The 20,971-nt window shown below is 36.0% G+C and overlaps 1 protein-coding gene across 1 annotated transcript in view; it reads right to left on the bottom strand.

Annotated features, from left to right (window-relative positions):
• CHD7 (chromodomain helicase DNA binding protein 7) overlaps positions 1-20,971 on the bottom strand; it is an 89,548-nt gene that overhangs the window by 17,947 nt on the left and 50,630 nt on the right. Inside the window, exons 6-19 of the mRNA XM_053943334.1 lie at positions 20,766-20,821; positions 19,283-19,397; positions 17,842-17,925; positions 16,784-16,921; positions 16,566-16,687; positions 15,886-16,129; positions 10,962-11,138; positions 9,479-9,622; positions 6,980-7,235; positions 2,248-2,458; positions 1,583-1,778; positions 1,186-1,353; positions 368-547; positions 51-161 (exon numbers count right to left, since the gene is read on the bottom strand). Of these exons, the coding sequence (XP_053799309.1) occupies positions 51-161; positions 368-547; positions 1,186-1,353; positions 1,583-1,778; positions 2,248-2,458; positions 6,980-7,235; positions 9,479-9,622; positions 10,962-11,138; positions 15,886-16,129; positions 16,566-16,687; positions 16,784-16,921; positions 17,842-17,925; positions 19,283-19,397; positions 20,766-20,821 (2,202 nt within the window). The remainder of the gene's footprint in view (positions 1-50; positions 162-367; positions 548-1,185; positions 1,354-1,582; positions 1,779-2,247; positions 2,459-6,979; positions 7,236-9,478; positions 9,623-10,961; positions 11,139-15,885; positions 16,130-16,565; positions 16,688-16,783; positions 16,922-17,841; positions 17,926-19,282; positions 19,398-20,765; positions 20,822-20,971) is intronic.

Genomic DNA, 20,971 nt, shown 5'->3' with positions numbered 1-20,971 from the left:
GGGGACGAAATCTTTAATTTAATTGTACTAGAAAGAGTCATAAAGCTTACCCTTCCATTAAGAGCATCAATATCCAGCTCAGCTTTCTTTGCCCACTTCTGCCAGAAATTAGGGTCATCCAAAGAAATATCTGTCCTGTTCCCAGATGCCACAAAACTAGCCTAGTAGAAGTAAAAACACGTGTATTGGTTTCTTAACTGCATGCTATGAAGAATACCTGTTTTTCACTAGCAAATACAATACTTAGGAAGAGGTAGTGTCAAGAAAGAAAAAAGTACACTAAAAAAAATAAGTTGACACAGAAGGCATTTTAATATACATCCATCTATTCTGGTCACATTTCATTAATTTTCCTCTGAATGCATACCTTTGCAAATGTTGAGCCTTTTCCTTCAGATTCAATAGTAATTGTGTGTGTTCGCCTTAAGAGAATCTGATCAATATCCTCTTCACAAAACTTAGAACCTTCATCTTCCTCATCCATCAGAGCACCATATGCCCCCTTTCGAAGAAGATCTTCTATTTCTTTTTTAGACAGCTGTTGCACCTGTAACACATAAGAGGGGCTACAGTTTTGGGGTTTTTTGACACCAGCCAATGTGTTCATCCGTCCCCTTATTTGGCATTTGAAGAACTGAAACTCTATGAGAAAGTGGTGGTGATCAATTAAGCATTCATGCTGAAATCACCCTTTAAAGAAGAATACAAACAACAAAATTCTCAGGGTGAAGTTATGTGAGTGGCTTAAATGACTTAATAATTCATTGTCACCGAATCCCTTTAGCTTTGATGGCTGCTAAACTCTCCTGGGAGCAGATTTAACTTACTAACCTGACAAAAAAGCTAAAGCAAAAATAAGTCCCAAAGCAAAAAGACTACACCAGCAAAAGCCAACTAGAAGAACTCCATAAAGTGCCAGGATCAACATAATGTAAAGGGTGGAATAATGAGAATGGATCAGGATTGAAGGAACATGACTCCACTTGCCCTCTTTTGGCAATAAGTGAGCCAACAGATAGGCTGAGCCAGTTCACGTAGCCAGTGCCCTTATTTATCCCGACTAAACTACCAGCCACACTCCATCTCAAAAAACCACTGTTCTCCAGCTAAAACACAAACAGGCAAGCACAGTGTAACATGTTCATAGCATTTGTTGATAATGCACCGTAAGAAACTAATCCTTACCCCATTTGTAGCATTTTCTCTTCCACTCATAGATTGTAGCACAGCCTTATCAAGGCCCAGCTTCAAGCTAGCTTTGTCAAACATTTCCCTTTCATAAGAATTCCTTGTTATCAACCTGTAAATTTTCACTGATTTGCTCTGCCCTATTCTGTGACATCGTGCTTGAGCCTGAAGAAACAAAGGCAGATATTCAGTTACAGCTTACAAATGGAAGAAAAAAGAATTTGAAATAACCAATACAGAGAACCTACTTTAAAAGTTTTTTTTCCCCAATATAAATAATATTGTTTATGCTTTCAAGAGAGCAACAACAGATAATTTCTCTTGTAGGTGAAGAAGATTTCACAGTAAAAAGGAAAAGGAAAATTTTCAATAAAATCATCTCTTGTAATATTACCTGGAGGTCATTTTGGGGATTCCAGTCTGAATCAAAAATGATGCAGGTATCAGCAGCAGTAAGATTAATGCCCAAACCTCCTGCCCTTGTGCACAGCAGGAAAACAAACCTATCAGAATCAGGTCTTGAAAACCTGTCAATAGCTGCCTGCCGCAAGTTGCCTCTCACACGACCATCAATTCGTTCATATGGGTACCTGAAAAATAGATGCATTATAGGGATTGCTTTACTGCAATGGCACTGCTTCTTTAAAAGAATATGCAATTAAAAACAACAAAGACAAATATGCTTCTATGGGGTTAGAAGAACTACAACAAAGAGACGAACTTAATCAGAAAAGACATAATAATTTGTCTCTTTGGTAAAGAAAGACTTTCACTCCAAGGAATTCAATAAAAAATTAGGCCTAAACTAAAAAACTCTAGAGCCACCAAAACACTTAACTGAGAGGTTTAAAGCTCTCCATAGGAGGTCATTTTGTAGTCACTCAAAAGAAAGGGCTCAGTAGTTGCAACCTCCAGGTTTGCTCTTTCCCTTAGTGAGATCACTATAGAAAACACTGGTTTAATTTCTTCCCTTTCTATATGGATTACTCACAGGTTAAATGCAGTGGTCACTGAGGAAGGCACAGTTTATTTATAATTGTATTATATTGTTGCTCTCACCGTCTTTGAATGAGGTAGTCTTCCAGTATGTCCAAGCAGCGCACCATCTGGGAAAAGATAAGCACCCTGTGGCCACCAGCCTTCAGTTTTGGCAGCAGCTTGTCAATCAGTACGAGCTTGCCAGCAGCCTGGATCATTGCCTGGAGCTGAAAATCTGGAGAGTCGGCATTGTGTGTTTCTTTAAACTCTTCCAAAATTTTCTCTTCAGCACCTGCAAAGATTGGACAGCAATACATGAACACTGCAAAAGGTTTTATTAATAAACAATGAGCTCGCCTTCAATACCCTATAGAAACTGCAGGAATGTTTTAAGCACTATGTGAACAAACATTTATAAAAAAAATTAAACATTTATAAAAAATATTAAGCTTAAATTTGAAGCAAACATATACACAAATACAGCATAAATAAAAAATAGCTCTGAGAATTCATTCTTTTTTTTCCTCTTTTGAGCAAAACTAAACTCTTTCCTAAATAAATTCATAGAACTATTGACACACACAATTCAATGAAAAAAAAATGAAAAAAGGTGAAAAAAAATTAAATCTATTTCAACTGATAAAATGGATTTTTTTCCTTTTAAAAATGTAACATGAAAGAAAACAATGTCTTATTTCTACAGGAAAATACAAGGGACACAAATCACATTTAATAGCTGCCTCTAAAATCAGTCTTAAACATCCACATGACCTGAACCTGCTCCTTTCATTATTAATTTAAAAATAAAAAAACAAACAAAAAATGGGGGGAGAAGCAGCTATGAAATTATTATTTTACCTTCTATTTTAGTTTTTTCTCACCGAATGTATTTTTTTTGGTTCAGTTTGATGAAGCTATTCAACGTATTTCTTTCCAGCATTAGCCAAAAGTTCTCTCTTGCCACTTGCTTTGCCTATGAATGATATGTGCAACTATTTCCTTGTTCTGCTTACTATTGGAAGACTACAGACCAAATTCAAGCTTTGTCTTCAAACTCTCCTATGCTTTTATTCAGTTTTTATGTCACTTCTACAAAGTGGGCAATTCCAAGAACTATCAGATTGCCAATCTTGGTATGTAAAATGTTAGGAATCTTTGTTCTAAGCTTATTTCACCTCCAAAGAAAGGATTGCTCCTTTTTTGAGCCATCTTTTTCCCCCCCTCTGCTTTTTTTTCAACAAAATGTAGTTTATAAAATATTTCTAGTTTGTCTAATATTCAGCTTCAATACTGCTTTTGAATAGCACAAGGCAAGATGGAAGGGTTGGGGGAGGGGGAAGAACTGCTTACTGCCAGGCTTCTGCTGAGCATCCCTCTTTCAAATCCCAGCTCTAAGGAGATGCCTGTAAACAAACACGGAAGCGCAGCCTCCCTGTGCGATGGCTGGTTCAGCGCCTGCTGCAACGCGGATCTGAAGCAGATCCCAGCTGGGGCAGGCTGCCTGACAGCTCCGTGCTGCTCCATGTGCTCGCACTATTCGCTTTTACAGAACCCCACGGACTCAAGATGTGACCGCATTTCACGATAGTTTTATGTCCCTGGATTTTCCTGATCTGGACTCCCTGAATCATCCTAATGGTTTGCACATAAGGAAAGTAAGCCCAAATGAAATGAGTGTAAGCACACACTCAAAGTTCCCTTCAATCATATCACCACCCATCTTTGTACAACAGGCAGAATTTTGGGCACTAAATCTCCAATTCTGTACTGAACTTTGGCAATTCCAGGATACAGCTGTCAAGCAGTTCCTATACAGTAATTTCAGTCATCTTTCCAGGTTACAGCAATTATTTCTGACTCAACTGCGATATCCAGATTTAAGTTTCACTACTCTGAAGCAACCCAAAATGCAAGAACAGCATCTGCAAAAGCAAACCACACCACAACAAACCCACAATCTGGTCTATTGAATGGTGAATTTACAGTATCAGAGCTTGATCTCAGCAAGGCCCAAATCCACTACAGATAACTCCAAAAATCTGTTCTTTCAATATCTCTGTCCTAGCTAAATCATGCAGAAGACCATCCTTTTTTTTTTTCTTTTTTTTTTAAATTTATTTTTTTTAATTCCTACTTCAATTGCAATTACATCATGTCCATTGAGCAGTCTGTTACCCAAAAGTTTCTTGATGCAGTACTTGCAGGTCTGTAAAATTACTTCCTATTCTAGCTGGTATTTAGCAGGGGATGAAAGGAAGGTATTTGAATACGTGGTTGGTCAATCAGGGAAACCTCCACTTCTACTCTTCATTAGGAGAGGCTTCCAGGGCTCAAGAGGGCACAACAGAGTAAGGAGCCTTTTTGGTGTTCAACACCAAGATGTGTAAGTATAGAGGCATTCCCCACTGCTGGTTCTTGGAGATAGAGAGAGGAACGATGTATAAATACTTGAGAATGGTTGCTATGGATAAAACAAGGAGTCCAGCCCTAAGGAAAATGACAGACAGTGCTTTACCCAAGTTGGCTGGAGAATACCCAACATGCTGTAACTACCTCTAGAAGCCTACTCCCAGTCTCAGCAGAACACATCTGTCAATCAAGAAAGAAACAAAAACCCCACTTTACATTAAAGTCCTACCATAATACTTCCATCATATAGCCTTAACTGAAGTTATATATATAGAAGACTTGCTTGCAACTCTTACACAAAACAAAACACATTCAAATGTTCAAATACAAATGCTTGCTTACAAACCCCACAAAGTGGGAAGAAAATGAGGATTCAGAGACACTTTTATAAAAGCAGTTAAGCTTAAAAAACAGAACTTGTTACTGCAAGAAATCATTCATCAGGAGAATGCTATGCAACCATAAGTACTTGCACTGCAAAACTCTGAGCAGAAATAAAATAAACTTGTGCCATTACACTAACTACAAAGTTGTTAAATATCAATCAATAAAATAAAACCTTGGGCTCAGATGACTACAGCATGTAGGAGTATCTTCTGTCCTAGAACTACAAAGGATGTATTTATTTAGTTCCAGCTCCCCACTAACACATCAGGATTTCTTTTTCCCCTCAAATCTGAAGGCTCAACCCACCTGCCATGTTGCTGAGTGACAGCAAGCAAGTCCAAAGGTTCCAAACATCACAAAAATGTTTGATAAAGGCAAATGCATTCAAGAGACAAACCCACCTCCCTTTATTAAGATTAAGATACAGTAATAAAAAAATATTTGAGGTTTTATAAATTAACACCTGAACTTTATCAGTCTCTTAATTATATTAAATGATACAAGACTTCTGAGGAAAAAAAAAAATCACTGCTGTAGGCAGCACTGCAATCACTGCTCATAAACTCTATTTGACAAAATAAAGTAGCAGCAAAATATTCTTTTTTTTTCTTTCAACAAACATGAAATAAGGAAAAATAATAGCAAGGTTAAAAACTAGCTGAAAGCCAAGAAGCATCAATTCAGACACCCATAACCTGAACATCCTAAACTATTCTGATAAACTCATTTATACAAGGGATTAACTTAAGCAAAAAAATAATGTAAAAAACCTCAACAAACCCTGCACCAGAACCACAAAGCTACTTTACTGTATGCCATATGAGTTCAGAAACTGAACAGCCACCATCATGGACAACTTGAAGTACCTTGGAGTAAGCCTATATTATGTCTTTGGAATGATTACCTGTGCATGAAATGTAATTAGATGTAATTTCATGAATCAGTTTAAGCATTTTCTCCCCCATTTAAATAAAAAAATGTCAAGGAAAAAAACTTAAATACTGCAATATGGAAGTCATACAATAAAAAATCTGAAAACACATATGGCTCTGGAACAAAACAGTCTTTCATCATGGATCCCATAACCAGCATAAACCAATCATAAATCATATCTAGTAAGAAACAGGAGTTGGGAAACAAGAAACTAGTAGAATGCAACCCTGTATGGAGGCTTGTGTTGCACCCTCAAAGAGAAGAACTGACTAGCACATACAAGTTTAGCATACTTCAGAAAGAGCTGGCTGCTTCATCACAGGGTTGGTCACTGGAAAAGCCTCCCCAAGGAAGTGGCCATGACACCACAAGCAGAGTTCAAGGACCATCTGGTCCTTAAGTGATATGATTTAGTTTTAGGTAGTCCTGTGAGGAGCAGAGAGTTGGACTCAATAATCCCTGTGGCTCCCTTTCAACTTAAGATATTTTATGATTCCATACTACTTGCCAAAGATAATCCTGAACTAAAACCAATACCAGAAAAAAAATCACTGAAGACTAATGTGACATTCACCCTAATCCTTCTCTTATTTGTCAAATTAAGAAAAGTAACTGACAACAGGTGGTCATAAAAGCAGGCTTGATCACGATTTCTTACTCAGCAACTTTATTCAGAAATTTTAAGTTACTCCCTTATGATGTTCAACAGCAAGAAAATAAGTAACAGCTAACTATAAGTGAAGAAAAAATTACCATATTCATGCCAGCATCCAACAAACTGCATGATAACTGAAGTCCTGTTTGCCACAAATAACAGAAAGGAAAACTTTATAATACCAACATTAACTCAGTCAGGGCTAAGTCTGTCAGGGAGCCTTGGGAAAAAAGCAGTACAGAAAAAAGCAGCTGCAACAGCAGCACTGTCTTGGCTAGCAGCTATCCATACCTACGAGAATCTAAAATGTTATCTCACTTTTCTACTTAAAATAAATGAATAAATGAAAAGACACACTAAAATAGAATTTATACTTAATGAATATTTTTATAGCCATTTTTCAAATTAAGAGAAAAGTAGGCAGCCTACCATTAATAAGGTATGGATGATTGCAGCATTTTCTTAGTTCCATCATAGTGTTTAAAAGATTAGGTACATTTGCCTGACCTCCACCCTTGGAAAGAAATGCGAAATTCTTTTCAAGAATAGCACGATAGTATTTCTTCTGAATATTTGTCAGCTCAACTTCAATGATGGTTTCCTCTTTGGGGGCCAGGTTCTTTTCCACATCCTCCTTGAGACGTCTCAGCATCATCGGCTTCAAAATAGCTTGCAGTTTTTGCACCTGGAAAACAGATGTTTAACAAAATAGCTGAATTAAAACTGCTAGAGATCAAATATTCATTTGTCAATTTCCTTAACTCTAAAAACCTTGTTTTCTACCTCAAATAGAGAGGTATAGATGCCAAGTAGAGAAAAAAATCTTTCCTCAGTGACGCAGCAGCAAGTTCTCCTTGTTAACTCAGTGACATACAGATTTCTAAAGTCTATTTTTGGTGTGTAAACCTTCTGTTTATGATGTCTGTTATTAAACAGACTTCACTCAGAACTATCCTTCTAGACATGGACAGTAATGCACACAAATCATGCAGAGCTAACCCTTCATTAAATTAGCAAATCTGACACTTTTAAGATAACTTTGCAGTTCACTTCTAATTACTAATCCATATGTAATGCTATTTTCCCACTTTAAGTATCTGCTTCTAATGATTTTCTTGTTTCCCTAGTTTTGACATCCACTGAAGTAGAAAACTATCTAGGACTGGTCTAAAAATTAAAACACTGTATTTCTGTTGCCATTTATGACATTGATAATTTTTAGAGTTCTCAGGTTTTGTGGCATATTCATTAAGACACATCCTAAAGGGTGGGAGGGGCAAAGAAGAAAATGTCAGTTTTCCTAAAAAAAAAAAAAAAAAAAAAAAAAAAAAAAAGGCTAAGTTTGTTTTTGTTAAGTCCTTTACACAAAAAGCTGTAATGTATTTCATATTAAAAAGAAAAACCCAAAACACCTGGCATTTAGGTTATTTTAGGCCATGTTTCAAAGTACAAACCATCTCATTGCTGAAGAGCTAATAATTCACCCTGAAATTGGCCATCATCTCCTGATGCAGAGCTGCACGGCAGAAATATGAACAAAATACACTTTCTCCTGAATTTACATAATTCCCTTAGTAATAAAGCAACTTCAGAACAAAAAAGGTAATTAGCACAGAGAGATGAACAATTGAGAAAATATATAGAATACAACTGCAAGGAATGGAGAGAAAACCCCAAGCCATTAACATATAACCTGTCCCACCACTTGAAAGACAAACCCAATTCCAAAACATCTTAGTGTCAACAGATAAAGAAGTTCTCCTGAACTTGTTGAACCAAGCAATCCAGGCTCTAATTCTGATCATAGCCAATGGCATTATTTTAGTAATAGCTCCATGTATGGCTTCAAAAGCTTCCAGTCATTTTCAGCTGGTCATACAAAAGCTATGTTGAGAGTTAGGATATATTAGCTCCAGTTCAAACACTTCATTAACAGGACTACGTGCCTTCTGCATCAGAGCTGGCTCACTTTCAGTCAGGTCAGTGTCCATTCTGACTGACATGTAATAGCATGCACAACCTATGGAAACATATCATATTTTGCCAGGAGGCCAGGGGCTAGAGGAAGAGATATTTTCTAATTCAGACTGTGATGTATGAAAGAGTTGCTCTCAAAAAAAGTCAACAAATTCAAGCAGTCTAAAGTTGAAAGATATCAAAACTTGAATTTTCAGACAAAGCCAACAAAGTTACATACAAAAATACATGCAGTTATTACCACAGGAAGCAAAGGGCCAAATTAAGATGCCATGCTTTAGTTAACTCCTAATATTAAGGTGGTTTGGCCTTTTAAAACATTTTAACACTTACAAAGAAACATTTTACATTTGAGATATAAAACATGTTGCACATGTCTTCCATTTTGAATTGATTTATGCATTTCTTCTTTTGGACAGCTCGAGAAATCTATTTCTGAGTTAAAAAAAAAAAAACCTTCCTCCATTTGGTTACCTCTTGCTAAACTGGGTTTCTAGTATGTTCCTGTTTGCACTTAAGTCACTGAGAAAACTCTCAGATGTTAATTCCACAGACAGGGAGAGTCCCTTCACTCTGATGCTTAAGGAAGAATGTCAACTGACAAGTTAATTCTCATAGAAGAGACAAGCCACCCCACTTCTATTTTAAAACACTCCATTTTAATAAAGGGAATTTTTTCCTGTTTCTGTAAGATCAATGGACAAAGGACTAAAAAAAAAAAAAACCCAAAAAAACCAGAACTGTGAAAAGGCAGAATTACTTTTGGCCAAAATCAAAAAACCCTCATCTAAATGAAAATAAGCAAAGAAAAGAAAAAGGGACAAATCCACCATGGCATTCTAGGAAGCAAATAGGTATTATTTTAAAAAGCAAATAACGAAGTTCAGATACAATAAAATGGATAAATTCACAATACCTAAATAGAAAAGTAAGCGTGCAAGATAACTTTACCTGCTCTTCAGTTTTAAGATCCCCAAATTCTTGCATGAATGTGGTTTCTGATGGAAAGCGACCTGGTTCCAAGAAGTGAAGCAAGCTAAACAGCTCTTCTACTGTATTTTGCAAAGGGGTTCCAGTAAGCAGCACTTTATGCTCCTGAAAGGTTAAGAAACAGTTGCCTAGGAATCCATCATTTTAATTTCCAATGGAAAAATACATAAAATTCTTTCCCCTTGTCACCATATGTCTGTCTCACCTTTGCTTCCTCTCCCCTCCCCCAGCTACTCACATAAAACTCTTCTCAGGACATTTCTAACTGGTACTCTGGTGTTCCTCCAGTGATAGCCCAGAAAAACACTTTACTTTTTAAGCAGCTTCAAAAGTCCTCCAACATACAAGAACAGATTTTACCAGTCCACAGTGTTCCATCCCTTTCACAAGTACAGCGAACTTTAGATGGCAAAGTAACAGTTGAACCTAACCCATAATTTCCAGTATTTTTTTTTTTAAATTTATTTATTTTAATTGACCTCAGTGCACTGATCTCCTCAGGCCTTGAGATCAACACAGGACCGAACAGGAAACCTGAAGCAGAGTTCTACCTTCCTACTACATGCTAAAGAGCACAAGAGTAGCAGAGACAAAAGTAGCATATTGCTTTAGAGAAGGAGCCCAAACAGGTCCAGCAACTAGCCCAGAGCCAAACATAAATTTAGCAGTGTAACAAGAACTAGTGTGAAAAGTCCCATATCTCTATCTCTGGTCTGTAAGACTTTAAGCTCTGCTTTCCTCTAACAGCAACCACAATAAGAAAAACAAAAGATACACAGCATTTTTACAAACTGAATTACAGATATTAGCTCAGCATTACTGCATTGTTCTCACATTTTAAAAGAATATTCTGCCCAAAATGAAGTAATTATTGTGTCTTTTAAATGGTAAATATCTTCACATTATCTAATTTTTCTCTATGAGTTTAATACACCCATTTTGTACGCATAAAATAATACATACTTATGTAAGCATCAGAAACCAACTCACTTGCCCTTCCTTAGTAAATATGAAAGAACATCCTTATGACCATACAACAAATTAACATTAGAGCTAATATTAATGCAGAGCATTTTAACTGTCATGGCCAAATTGGGCCACCTGACCACATTACACTTTTAAATAAATGTCTATGTGAAGAAGTGTCTATGGATTAAGTCACATGAAGGGAGAGAAAGGAAAGAATAAATTTATGTCTAAGGAGAATCCACATAATTCTACATCTAAATCAATGAAAAAACCTTATTAAATATCAGCACTCCAAAACTGAAGGTATGCATATTCTTCCAGGTATTTTATACTTTCTCATCTGCATTCTCTTATTCTTCTTAACACTTGATGATTTACTTGAGAAAAAACCCTTTTATTTTACTTTTTTATTAAACCGTAAATCAGAAGTAATAAAACTACAGAAGACTCAAAGATAAGAGATGTTCACACTGACCAGATCCATCATCTTGAGTCCTTCCAAAAGCTTACAGTTCCTGTTTTTCAGCCTGTGGGCCTCATCAATGACCACGCAACGCCATGGAATGTTACGCAGCTCTGGGCAGTCAGTCAAGATCATTTCAAACGTTGTGATAATGGCATGGAACTTGTAGGACCCCTTTATCACACGACCCTAAAAAGAACAGCAAATGTTAAAGTAAACTCCCTGGCAAAGAAAGGAAGCAATTTGTTTCACCTTCAAATTTTATTTTTTAAAAATACAAAACAGTACAATGTACAAGACATTTAAAGCAAATTAAGTCATTGTTCCTGACTAAATGGGGAAATACAATTCAGTAAGTTGGCTACTGGCTTCATGATAGCTGTTTTTAATCCCGTAAATAGGCCACAGAATCGCTGCACATTGATTACCAAGAAGTTATACAAGTATTTCAGTTGTAATTCACATGGATTATACTAATGCCTTGAGGCATTAATGTATTGCTGCAATATTGAAATAAGGTTTTCAGACTTCATCAAGAGAATTCTCTTTTTACTTCTGAATTGAAGTACATGAAGGTCCTCCTGAACAATCCAAATACAGCAAAAGTGCATTAAAGTTTCCTTTTTATAACTATTTGAATATTGTGCTGACTGTTAGAATTTTTTTCCCCCAGCACTCAGGATTCAAAACACCTACACTTCATAGAATGAGTTGGGTTGGAAAGGACCTTGAAGACCATCTAGTTCCAACACCCCTGCCATGAGCCTTCCACTAGACCAGGCTGCTCAAAGCTCTGTTCCATCTGGCTCAAGAATATATGCTCAAGAATATATACATATATTGCCCAAGAACATTTCCAGGGATGGGGAATCTACAACAGCTGTTCACTCTATTGAACAGCTTTGGAAGAAGCAAATATCTGAGCTTTTAAATGGAGAATGTGCATCTCTGCATACAACTTCATAATATTTTTGTAAGTCTGCATTAAGCAAAGTTCAACAGGACAATTAACTTGATGTCTGATACCATATTCACTGGTTCATTAGTTCAGTCTTATTTTCAGCACTGATATAAAGACTGTTTAAAAAAAAAAAAAAACCTGAATAAACTTTATTCGGGAGCATGAAATGAGCATCTTTCTGACATTATGCTATGCTTCTTCCCAATGGTGTTCAAAGAAAAATGTGATTTGGTACCTCCAGTGTCACTAGGTCTGTGAAGAAAAACTGTCTCTGTAAGGATAAGCATTACACAAGTTCAAAGCTATTCCACATTTTCCAAGGACTCTGTCATGGGTTGTATACTGAATACATTTCAAAAGAAACACATATTTTACAGTAAGGTGACCATTTCTTCCTTTAGACCTGTGCAAGACTGAATCCTTTTATAAGTGACCTGCATATAATCCTCTCCAAACCATGAGGATCAGAACTGGCTACCTACTCAATGAAATGATTGAAAACCTGATATCCTGAACTCAGCATTAAATCTGCCTACTCAAATCAAGAACATTTCAGAGAGACTAATGACCTGCTCAACAATGCTTTCTCATGGCATAGTCCAGAAATATTTATCTTGTTAGGGGCAAAAAAAGCTGTTACTTAACAAACAGCAGATGAAGACACACTAAGTGGGCAGCTTTGAAAGCCAGCAAACTGAAATGCTCTATCCTTTTCATGAGCCAAGTAAATTTCCATCACAAATCAAGCCAGCTCTTTTCCAAGACTCTTTCATCAGCTGTATTTGGCACATATAGTTTTTGTAATCTTAAAGCAGAACTTCTTCTCAGAGGTGGGACAATACAGAAAAAAGCAAATGGTTTGTTTGATATTCCAGCCAGCGAAGGGCCCCTAGGAACATCTTTCAGTTATATTGCTCATGAACACCAGAACAGGCTTCTCTATGTGGACCTCACAGCAGAATGTCTCTGATAACACCATGTCCTTACTGTTGAAGTCACACCACTGCAGAAACTTTGTTATTGATTACTCTTTAGCATTTCACAACAACTTGACTCTGGTAAATGGGGCTGACTCTGAAAAAATCACACTACTGCAGATGGGGTAGGTGCTTCTTATGCATGTTCTCTGTTGTTATTGGTCTTCAAAAGCCACTCCCACTTTCTCAATGTTCAATTGTCTTTTTGAGAAACAGCTCAGATTGAGAAGCTTCTTTTCATATTAAGACCTAAAAAGCCAGAGATGCCTGATGTCTGGATTGATGTGTCTGGCAAGAGAACTAGAAATGATGCTGCTAAATCATGTCTTTTTTCACTCACTTTTTGTCTTCCATCATATTCCCAGTGATGATACTTTGGAGAATACCAGAGTGAGCACTACATGGGGACTCTTTTTTTCAGAATATGAAGAGATTTTTTCCCTGTAATTTGGTTTCTACCACGTGTTTCACAGCTGACACTCTTACAAAGAATGGAAAACAGAAGGTGATTTTGTGATACATCTAAGCTAGCTGCCATCAAAAGGATGAGTTCTCTTCATTTCTCCTTTATCCCTAAATGCAGTAATTGTCTGATTCAACTTTTAAGACAGTTCAGGGAGCAAAAACAGCAGAAAATAATTCATTTTTCTGTGCCATGAGTGCTTTGTCATTACTCTCTATGGGGTAAAATGACTGCCACGCTCACGGCAAGAATTGAGTTAAGAATATGGCAATGGGGGAACAAAATTTTCTGCTGCATCTTGCTGTAGGTCCTTTTAGTTACCTTTAAATCAATGAAACAACATTGCCAAAATAACTAAGAATCTGCACAGTAAGTGGGATTTTTCAGATGACATTCCTTCAGGCTTCATGCTAAGTAACTGCTAAGGGGAAGAACATGCTGAGAACAAGCACCACTCAAATAGCAAACAAATACGATTTTTAACACAAGAAATAATTCAGCAGAGACAGTATTTGTATGAACCCAAATTTTTAAATTATATAAGATATCAATCTCAGCTAAGAAATTATTTAAAAATCGGAAAAACTGATTTCAATCCCACTTCATTTGTGTATTATACATCTAGGTAAGAAAATGTGAGCATTATCATAAAGAATATTAGAGATTAATAGAATGGCCTGGATTGGGACCTTAAAGATCATCTAGTTCCAGCACTCCTGCTGTGGACTGGGACATACACAACTTCTCTAGGCCACTAGCCCTCAATGAAACAACTGTTACTCAAATAAATCTTCAATAAACACAGATATGATTTTCATTTAAAAGTTTCTTTGATAAATTGCTGAGAAAACAGTTGTTTTCTACACAGCTGTAACTTCTCACTAATATAAATTACTATGTGTTTCTCTACTATATTTAAATAAATACTATATTTAAATATAGTATACTAAATTTATATAGTAAATATAGTATACTATATTTATATATAATATATACTATATTTAAATATACTATATTTAAATATGTAGTTCTTTTTGTTTGCCCTAATGGCATGTCAAGTTGTGCCAGAGTCATAAGCTTCAAAACAGTTTTTAATCAGTTTTTTACCTGTAAAAGCATACTTTATATCTTGCAATCTCTCTCATAGTTTTGCTCTAAGACTCCAGTTTTTCAATGCACTTTGAGGACATGAAGTGAGAACTAAGCAGAACTGGACCACTCATCACATCACTGACAAAGAAGAGAATGTTTTTCTCATCTTTATATTAAAGATTTGTTTCCTCCCATGCACTTCCACTACACTAGCCCTTTTAACCACTGTGTCAAAGTGGTTTAACTGGTCATGTGCCATGACAAAAAAAAATCTGCTTTTGTCTTATAGCCTTCCCAGAGCTGAGCTCTCCCTATGGTAAGAATCATCTTCATTCCTTGTCCACAGACAGCCCTGTATTTAGCTAGTCTAAGTATTGCTAGCTTGGATCCAATTTATTAAGTAATACAGCTTACTCTGTATCCATCAGTTGTCTTAATCATTTACCACTCTCCACATTTTTGTGTCATTTGAAAACTTCCTCAGTAATGACTTTATGTTTTCTTTCAGGTCATTGGTAAGTTATATAGCTTGTGGACATGAACCAATCCCTGAAGAACTATGCTGGAAATGCAAATCCCTTCTCATTAACAATTACATCAAGAAATATCAGCTAGCCAGTTTTAAATCCACTTAATGTGTGCCATATTGATTTTATATCCTTCTAGTTTATTAATCAAAATGTCCAGTGGTGTAAAATGAAATGCTTTAAAGAAAATCTAAATTTATGAATTCACCACTATCACTTTTTAAAGCTCAGTTGAAAATAGTACTCCACAGGTTGAACTTCTACCCTTTTTTCTCTCTTATGCAAGGCAGATTTTATTGTTCTGCAATAACATTCAATTATCATACATAAAATGTATGCACATTTTCTTTTCCCCCAATTCTGTTTACTCTGAGAAAAGCCGTGCATTTAGGAGTAGGGATCTGCTGCTCTTCTTAGTTTCTGTTTTCCAAATAATTTTGTGTTTCTACCCCTATTTCTGCTTTCCTTCACTCACAACTACTCAACCTAAGCACAGTAACACACATTCAAAATAAATCTGACTTACAAAATTTGATAAAGAGACATTGACAAGTCTAATTTCTACAAGCAGGTCTTTCCTGGAATGGTAGGCAAAGATTGATTTTTAAGCTTAGTTCCACTTAAAGGAGTTTCTCCATTAAGAATCTCTTCTGCCAGCTCCCCTCAAAAATGCAAATTAACAAAAACCTTGAACAAAAGAATGAAACTCTAAACAAAAGTTGCACCATTTCATGGTGCGCCTTTATTCCCAGAAAGATACTGGCCATTATTAAAAATCATTCTTAATATATGTATCTGTATTTCTAACTGAAACCTAACATACCAGCACTGACAAACCAATTGATACTTAAAATAATAAACAACTGTAAAGCATATACAAAAAAAGAGAAAAAGAAAAGTCACGAAGAGCTTTTACCTGTGCATCTTTGAAATACATTTCATACAACTGAATGGTCCGCCGACTCGCTTGACTCCCATGATACACAACCACATTCAACTCTGTCCAGGTGCGGAACTCCCTTTCCCAGTTGGGAATTGTGGACAATGGTGCAATAACCAAGAAAGGACCATGGATTCCTTTCAAATATATCTCATAGAGAAACGTAATGGACTGGATAGTCTTTCCCAACCCCATTTCATCTGCTAAAATGCAGTTTCGTCTGAAAACAAGAATAAAAACAGGCTGAATGATTTATTCCCAACTTGAAACATAGACAATCAGTAAGGCAACAACCTGAATAAACCAGGTATTTCTAGAATGAAAAGGCATCATAACATTTCGCATTTTAAATAAATGTTATGATTTGTGATGCAGTCAGCATGGATATATCCCTTCTATGTACTTCTCAAGTTCACAAGGGGAAGGAGGGAGCAGCAGGGGCATGCATGAACCCAAAGCACTTGCCACAAGAATCTATCTAAAATATTCATGTTCCACCCCAAATTAGTTTGTATATAACTCCTGCAGCAAAAAATGAGCCATGTAAATGATTCTAAAATCTCACTTTAGCAGGTTACTTTAAAAGGCTGCTATTTTAAATAAGCCATAAAAGCTTTTCCAAAGCAGGATTCAGCAGTAAGCTATGTTTTACGTACGTGTTGTACCAATTGAAAAGAAGCCAGTTTACTCCCTCCAACTGGTATTCCCTGAGTTTGTTATTGTTTTTATACTCCCTGGAACTCTCCGATTTCTTCCAGTCATCGGCAGGAGGTCGCTCCTGTTTCAAATACAGCAAATCCCATTAGTGGTTTCTAAAAGACCACATTGCTTTACTATTTTCAAATAAAATCCTCTATATAGAGCCAATTCTTACCACACGCTCCATTTCTGGCTCCCTAGACATCAGTTTCTCAAATTCTTCGATCTTGGCTTGGTCGATGTCTTGCTTGAGCTCCCAAGTGCTGTCTTCGTAAGGAAGCGAACACCACTTCACCAGATAATGCGTTACAGGCTTTGTTAAGACAAAAATTACATTATATCACAATAAAGAAAGAATAAAAGTGTACCCTTTCTTACAGGAGATCTGTAGGCTAGATGAAATTCAAAAAGCTTGATCAGACCTGATCGTCTGACTCAGCCAGAAGAATAAGCAAAAAGCAGGCTGACACCTTGACAACCTAACCAAGTAAGACAAGAACCTGGAGAATGCAGGCTTACCACCAAAACAAGCATAACACATTTGAAATCACTAAGGTTAGACAAATTTAGAAGCAAAACAACATTCACATTTCAACCCTTATAATTCTATGCTTTCCTACATATTTAAAAATCAACTGTTTTATCAGCATCATCAGGAACTTCACAACAGACAAGTCAACCATCACCATTCACTGACAGAGCAACATGGAAACAGTGACACTGCCAGTGAAGCTTTCTATTCTCCTAGGACCAAAAAGGAATCTCCTGGAAAACAAAATCATCTTTTTTGCATAAAAATGAAGAAACAGCGAGTTCAGGACTACTTCTGTAACAGGTAGTCTAAACAATGTCTAAACCATTATGACATTTAGCTAAGACTCTTCCTTGCCATTTTCATTTAAATTCTGCATTACATGCATGAACATCATATTTCTACAATATTAAATATCACTTCTTTGTTGTTGTTGCTTTTTGGTTGGTTGTTTTGTTTGCTTTTTTAAATATAGGTAACTTAAAAAAAGTTTGGAATTCTCATTTAACCCCCTTTATTTAAGGGAAACTGCTACATTAGCCAATGTTTTCTCAAACATGTTCCTATTTTTTACACACATAACACCGTGGTAGTTTCTGTAAATGCTTAATATATTCTAATTAATATATTTCTAAACAATAAATTCTAAACACAATGTCTATATGACTAGAGTTTTTGAAGAGCATTGAAGTTTTTTTTACCTCTCCGTTATCATCTGTGCTACGTGAAAAATCCATTATTCGATCAACTTCCACATAATCTGGATTAAAAAGCTCATCATCAATCTGTTCAAGGAGAGAGGCAAAAATATAAAAGATATCTCTATTAGCCCTTCCTGAGAGGAAAAATGATTATATATTTCACCAGGCAATAATATTTTGGGTCACGGTGACACAGAATTTATATTTGGCAAACTTCAACATGTTAATTGAAATGCAACAATTCAGCAAGATCATTCCCCGTGAGGGAATCAGACTTCTCAGACTTTGTTAACTGGGCCTCTTAATTACTGTGTGAAACCTTTTACTGTGAGAGAATGTTTAAGAATATTTTAAATGAAGTGTGAAATTACAATTCACTAATGAGCAATCGAAAAGGCTTATGGCATGCAATGCATTTAGCATTCTTGAAAACTACAGCTTGCAATAAAGAAATTAGAGCCTTGTACACTAAGTGCCTTTGGATTATTTTAACTACGGGAATTGTCTAACACTTTCCAAGCAAGATTTAAAGATTATTATTTCAAAAACAGAGAAAACACCATGCATGCATACAGAGTTTCTCCAAAAGTCACAATTTGTCAGGTTCATTCTTATGCCTTAAACAACTTCCAGGATTCTCTTCCATACTAAAGCATTGCATTTCATTTTATAGCTTTAAGGTACACTCTAACAGAAGAGAGAGCCAAAATGACTAAAGACTGTATGTTTTAAAAGCTTTTTCTGAAACAATTACAAATTCCAAGTATTTACAGTAACTTGTGATCCACTTGGAAACAGATTAAGAAGAGAAAATGGAAACAATTCCAGGTATCTTCACTTAGAACAGATGAAAGTTTTCAATTTGCAACAGGTTTTTATTTCAATATGAAATAAATATAAATAAATAAACACAGTAGTTCATGAACACAATTTTTTTTTTCTTAAATGACAGCATTTTTCTAAAAGGTAATCTTTCAGAGACACAAATCAGCAGATCTGGTCTTTTACTGACAGGACCCCTGCCACATTACTGCTTATAGCTCTAAGTAAAATTAAATTGATGATAAAAAGCTTTGAATCCCTAGTGAGCGGCAGTCCATAACATAGAAAAAAGGCATGCATTTCTTCTGGCATAATCAGCTCCTGAGCAAAAAGAAACGGTAGTGATTCAGTCAGGCTTACAAGGCTAATAACTAGCCCCTCACTTCAAGGAAAATGACTAACCAAAAAAACAGGAAAAAGTATACAGTCAGGATAGATCACTTGACTTTCATAAACTTGTAAGACTCACATCCAGAACCCTTTGTGCTTTATACTAGAATAAGTGCTACTGATATATCACACAGTTATTCAAAATGTTCTGCTTCCATACAGAACAAGAATTCCTAAGAATATTCCTTAAACACCCAAAAGAAACAAACAAACAAAAAAAAAATCATACTTCAGAAAGGAATTTATTCTGGCCCTGTTTTGCCTTAAACCGCTTAATCTTCTGCTGAATTCTCTTGTCTTTGTCCAGCTCTTCCACAGATGCCCACTGACAGTGAAGGTAAGAACTAGAAGATGAAAAAGAAAAATCTTACTCAAAACTCTGCATCCATTGCACTCCTGATGTATTCCACTAGTATAATTAAATCTTTCCAGCACAGCGTGGTGCTATGCTTGGAAAACCTGACACTATCTTTTTTACCATACAGGTTATTGACCAATCATCTTTACTCAAAGTAATTACACTTACTAATAGAGAAACTTGTCAGGAAATAGAAACAACTCCAAATCAAAATTTGAAAACATACCCTCTATACTTAGTTTGGCACAGAACTAGGATGATTTTTATTGGACATACTTAAAACGTAATTACTATACAAGACACTTATGGTAAAGTCACTATATTTAAGCATTATATTCTAGCGAAGAGTAGGATTTTCATAAGTTAATCAAAAGATGCAAATATTTTAAGTACTACCATCTTATATAATTTTTTGTGAGAACAGTATTCTAACTCAAAATTACTAGTGAATCTTTTAAGACTGACAGAGAGAAAACCCCCTTGTAAATGCAGTTCCACAGTAACAACATAGAAGAAGGAACAGTATCTCTGCCAAAGTGACTTGTCCCACTCCATAAATTTAGTCTGTTAAAACCTAAGACAGCACAGTTAACACAAAAATTATGTCTTTGTAATAGAACTAAACAAAGCATAATTAAGCAATTAAACATTATACAACAAACAATATAGTGCAAAGGATACCAAAATGACAGCATATTTAAAGTGAAGTCAACTATGTGCAGTTAGCTACCAAAAGCACCCTTAAAGCAGATTTCTGTCTCTCAGGCAGAAAATTTGGTAAAAATACACAAGGTGTGCTATTTTCCTACAAGAAAAGTGAGCTTATCCAGCTATGAAGTGTTTTATTTTAAATACTGATTGCATTGCAGCTTCAGAGTCCAGAAGTGAAACAACATGCTGCTCTCACCATGATTACATTCCTCTCATGGAGGGGTAAAGATCTGCTGGAATATTGAAAGCCATCTCATTTTTTTTGTTATCTTAGACATTTTGTTCAACATAAATCTTGTTTTTGATACAACATCAAGGGTTATTTTTGAGTAGTTTGCACACACTCTACAGTTGCAGTTAGACCTACACAGCACAGGTGTGTGCTCATGAGCCTGCATGCGTAATGAGTCTTAAAGTATGTAATAGCAGAGCAATTTTACCTATGGATTTAATTTTGGAGAGAACACAAATTAACACAACACTGTCAAGCCCTGTACCGCCAGTGTAAGGTATTCCCTTGTTTATTTGTCACTGGTTTGGATTAAACATCAGATATGTTTAAAGTTTGATAATAATTTCTATCAGTTACAAAACCAGTTTTGAAAGCTATTTGGATAGCAATCAAAGCTGTAACTTTACTTACAAGTTTTTGTACTTGACATAGAATTCCTCTACTTCTACTTCCTCTCCGTTCTCCGTCTAAAAGAAAAGAAATGTTGAAACGTGAATTAAATCTCTGAACAGCCCAACTTAGTAAGCAATTTAAAAACTTTCTGAGATATGGACTATCGTCCCTACACAGAGACACGAGTGGAGGTGTAGGAAAAGGTTTGTGGGGGAGGACATGGG

Source organism: Vidua chalybeata, chromosome 1, assembly GCF_026979565.1.
Source record: "Vidua chalybeata isolate OUT-0048 chromosome 1, bVidCha1 merged haplotype, whole genome shotgun sequence".
NCBI lineage: Eukaryota > Metazoa > Chordata > Aves > Passeriformes > Viduidae > Vidua > Vidua chalybeata.
Note: the sequence above shows the minus strand (reverse complement) of the source record. Positions and strands in the feature narration are given on the sequence as shown.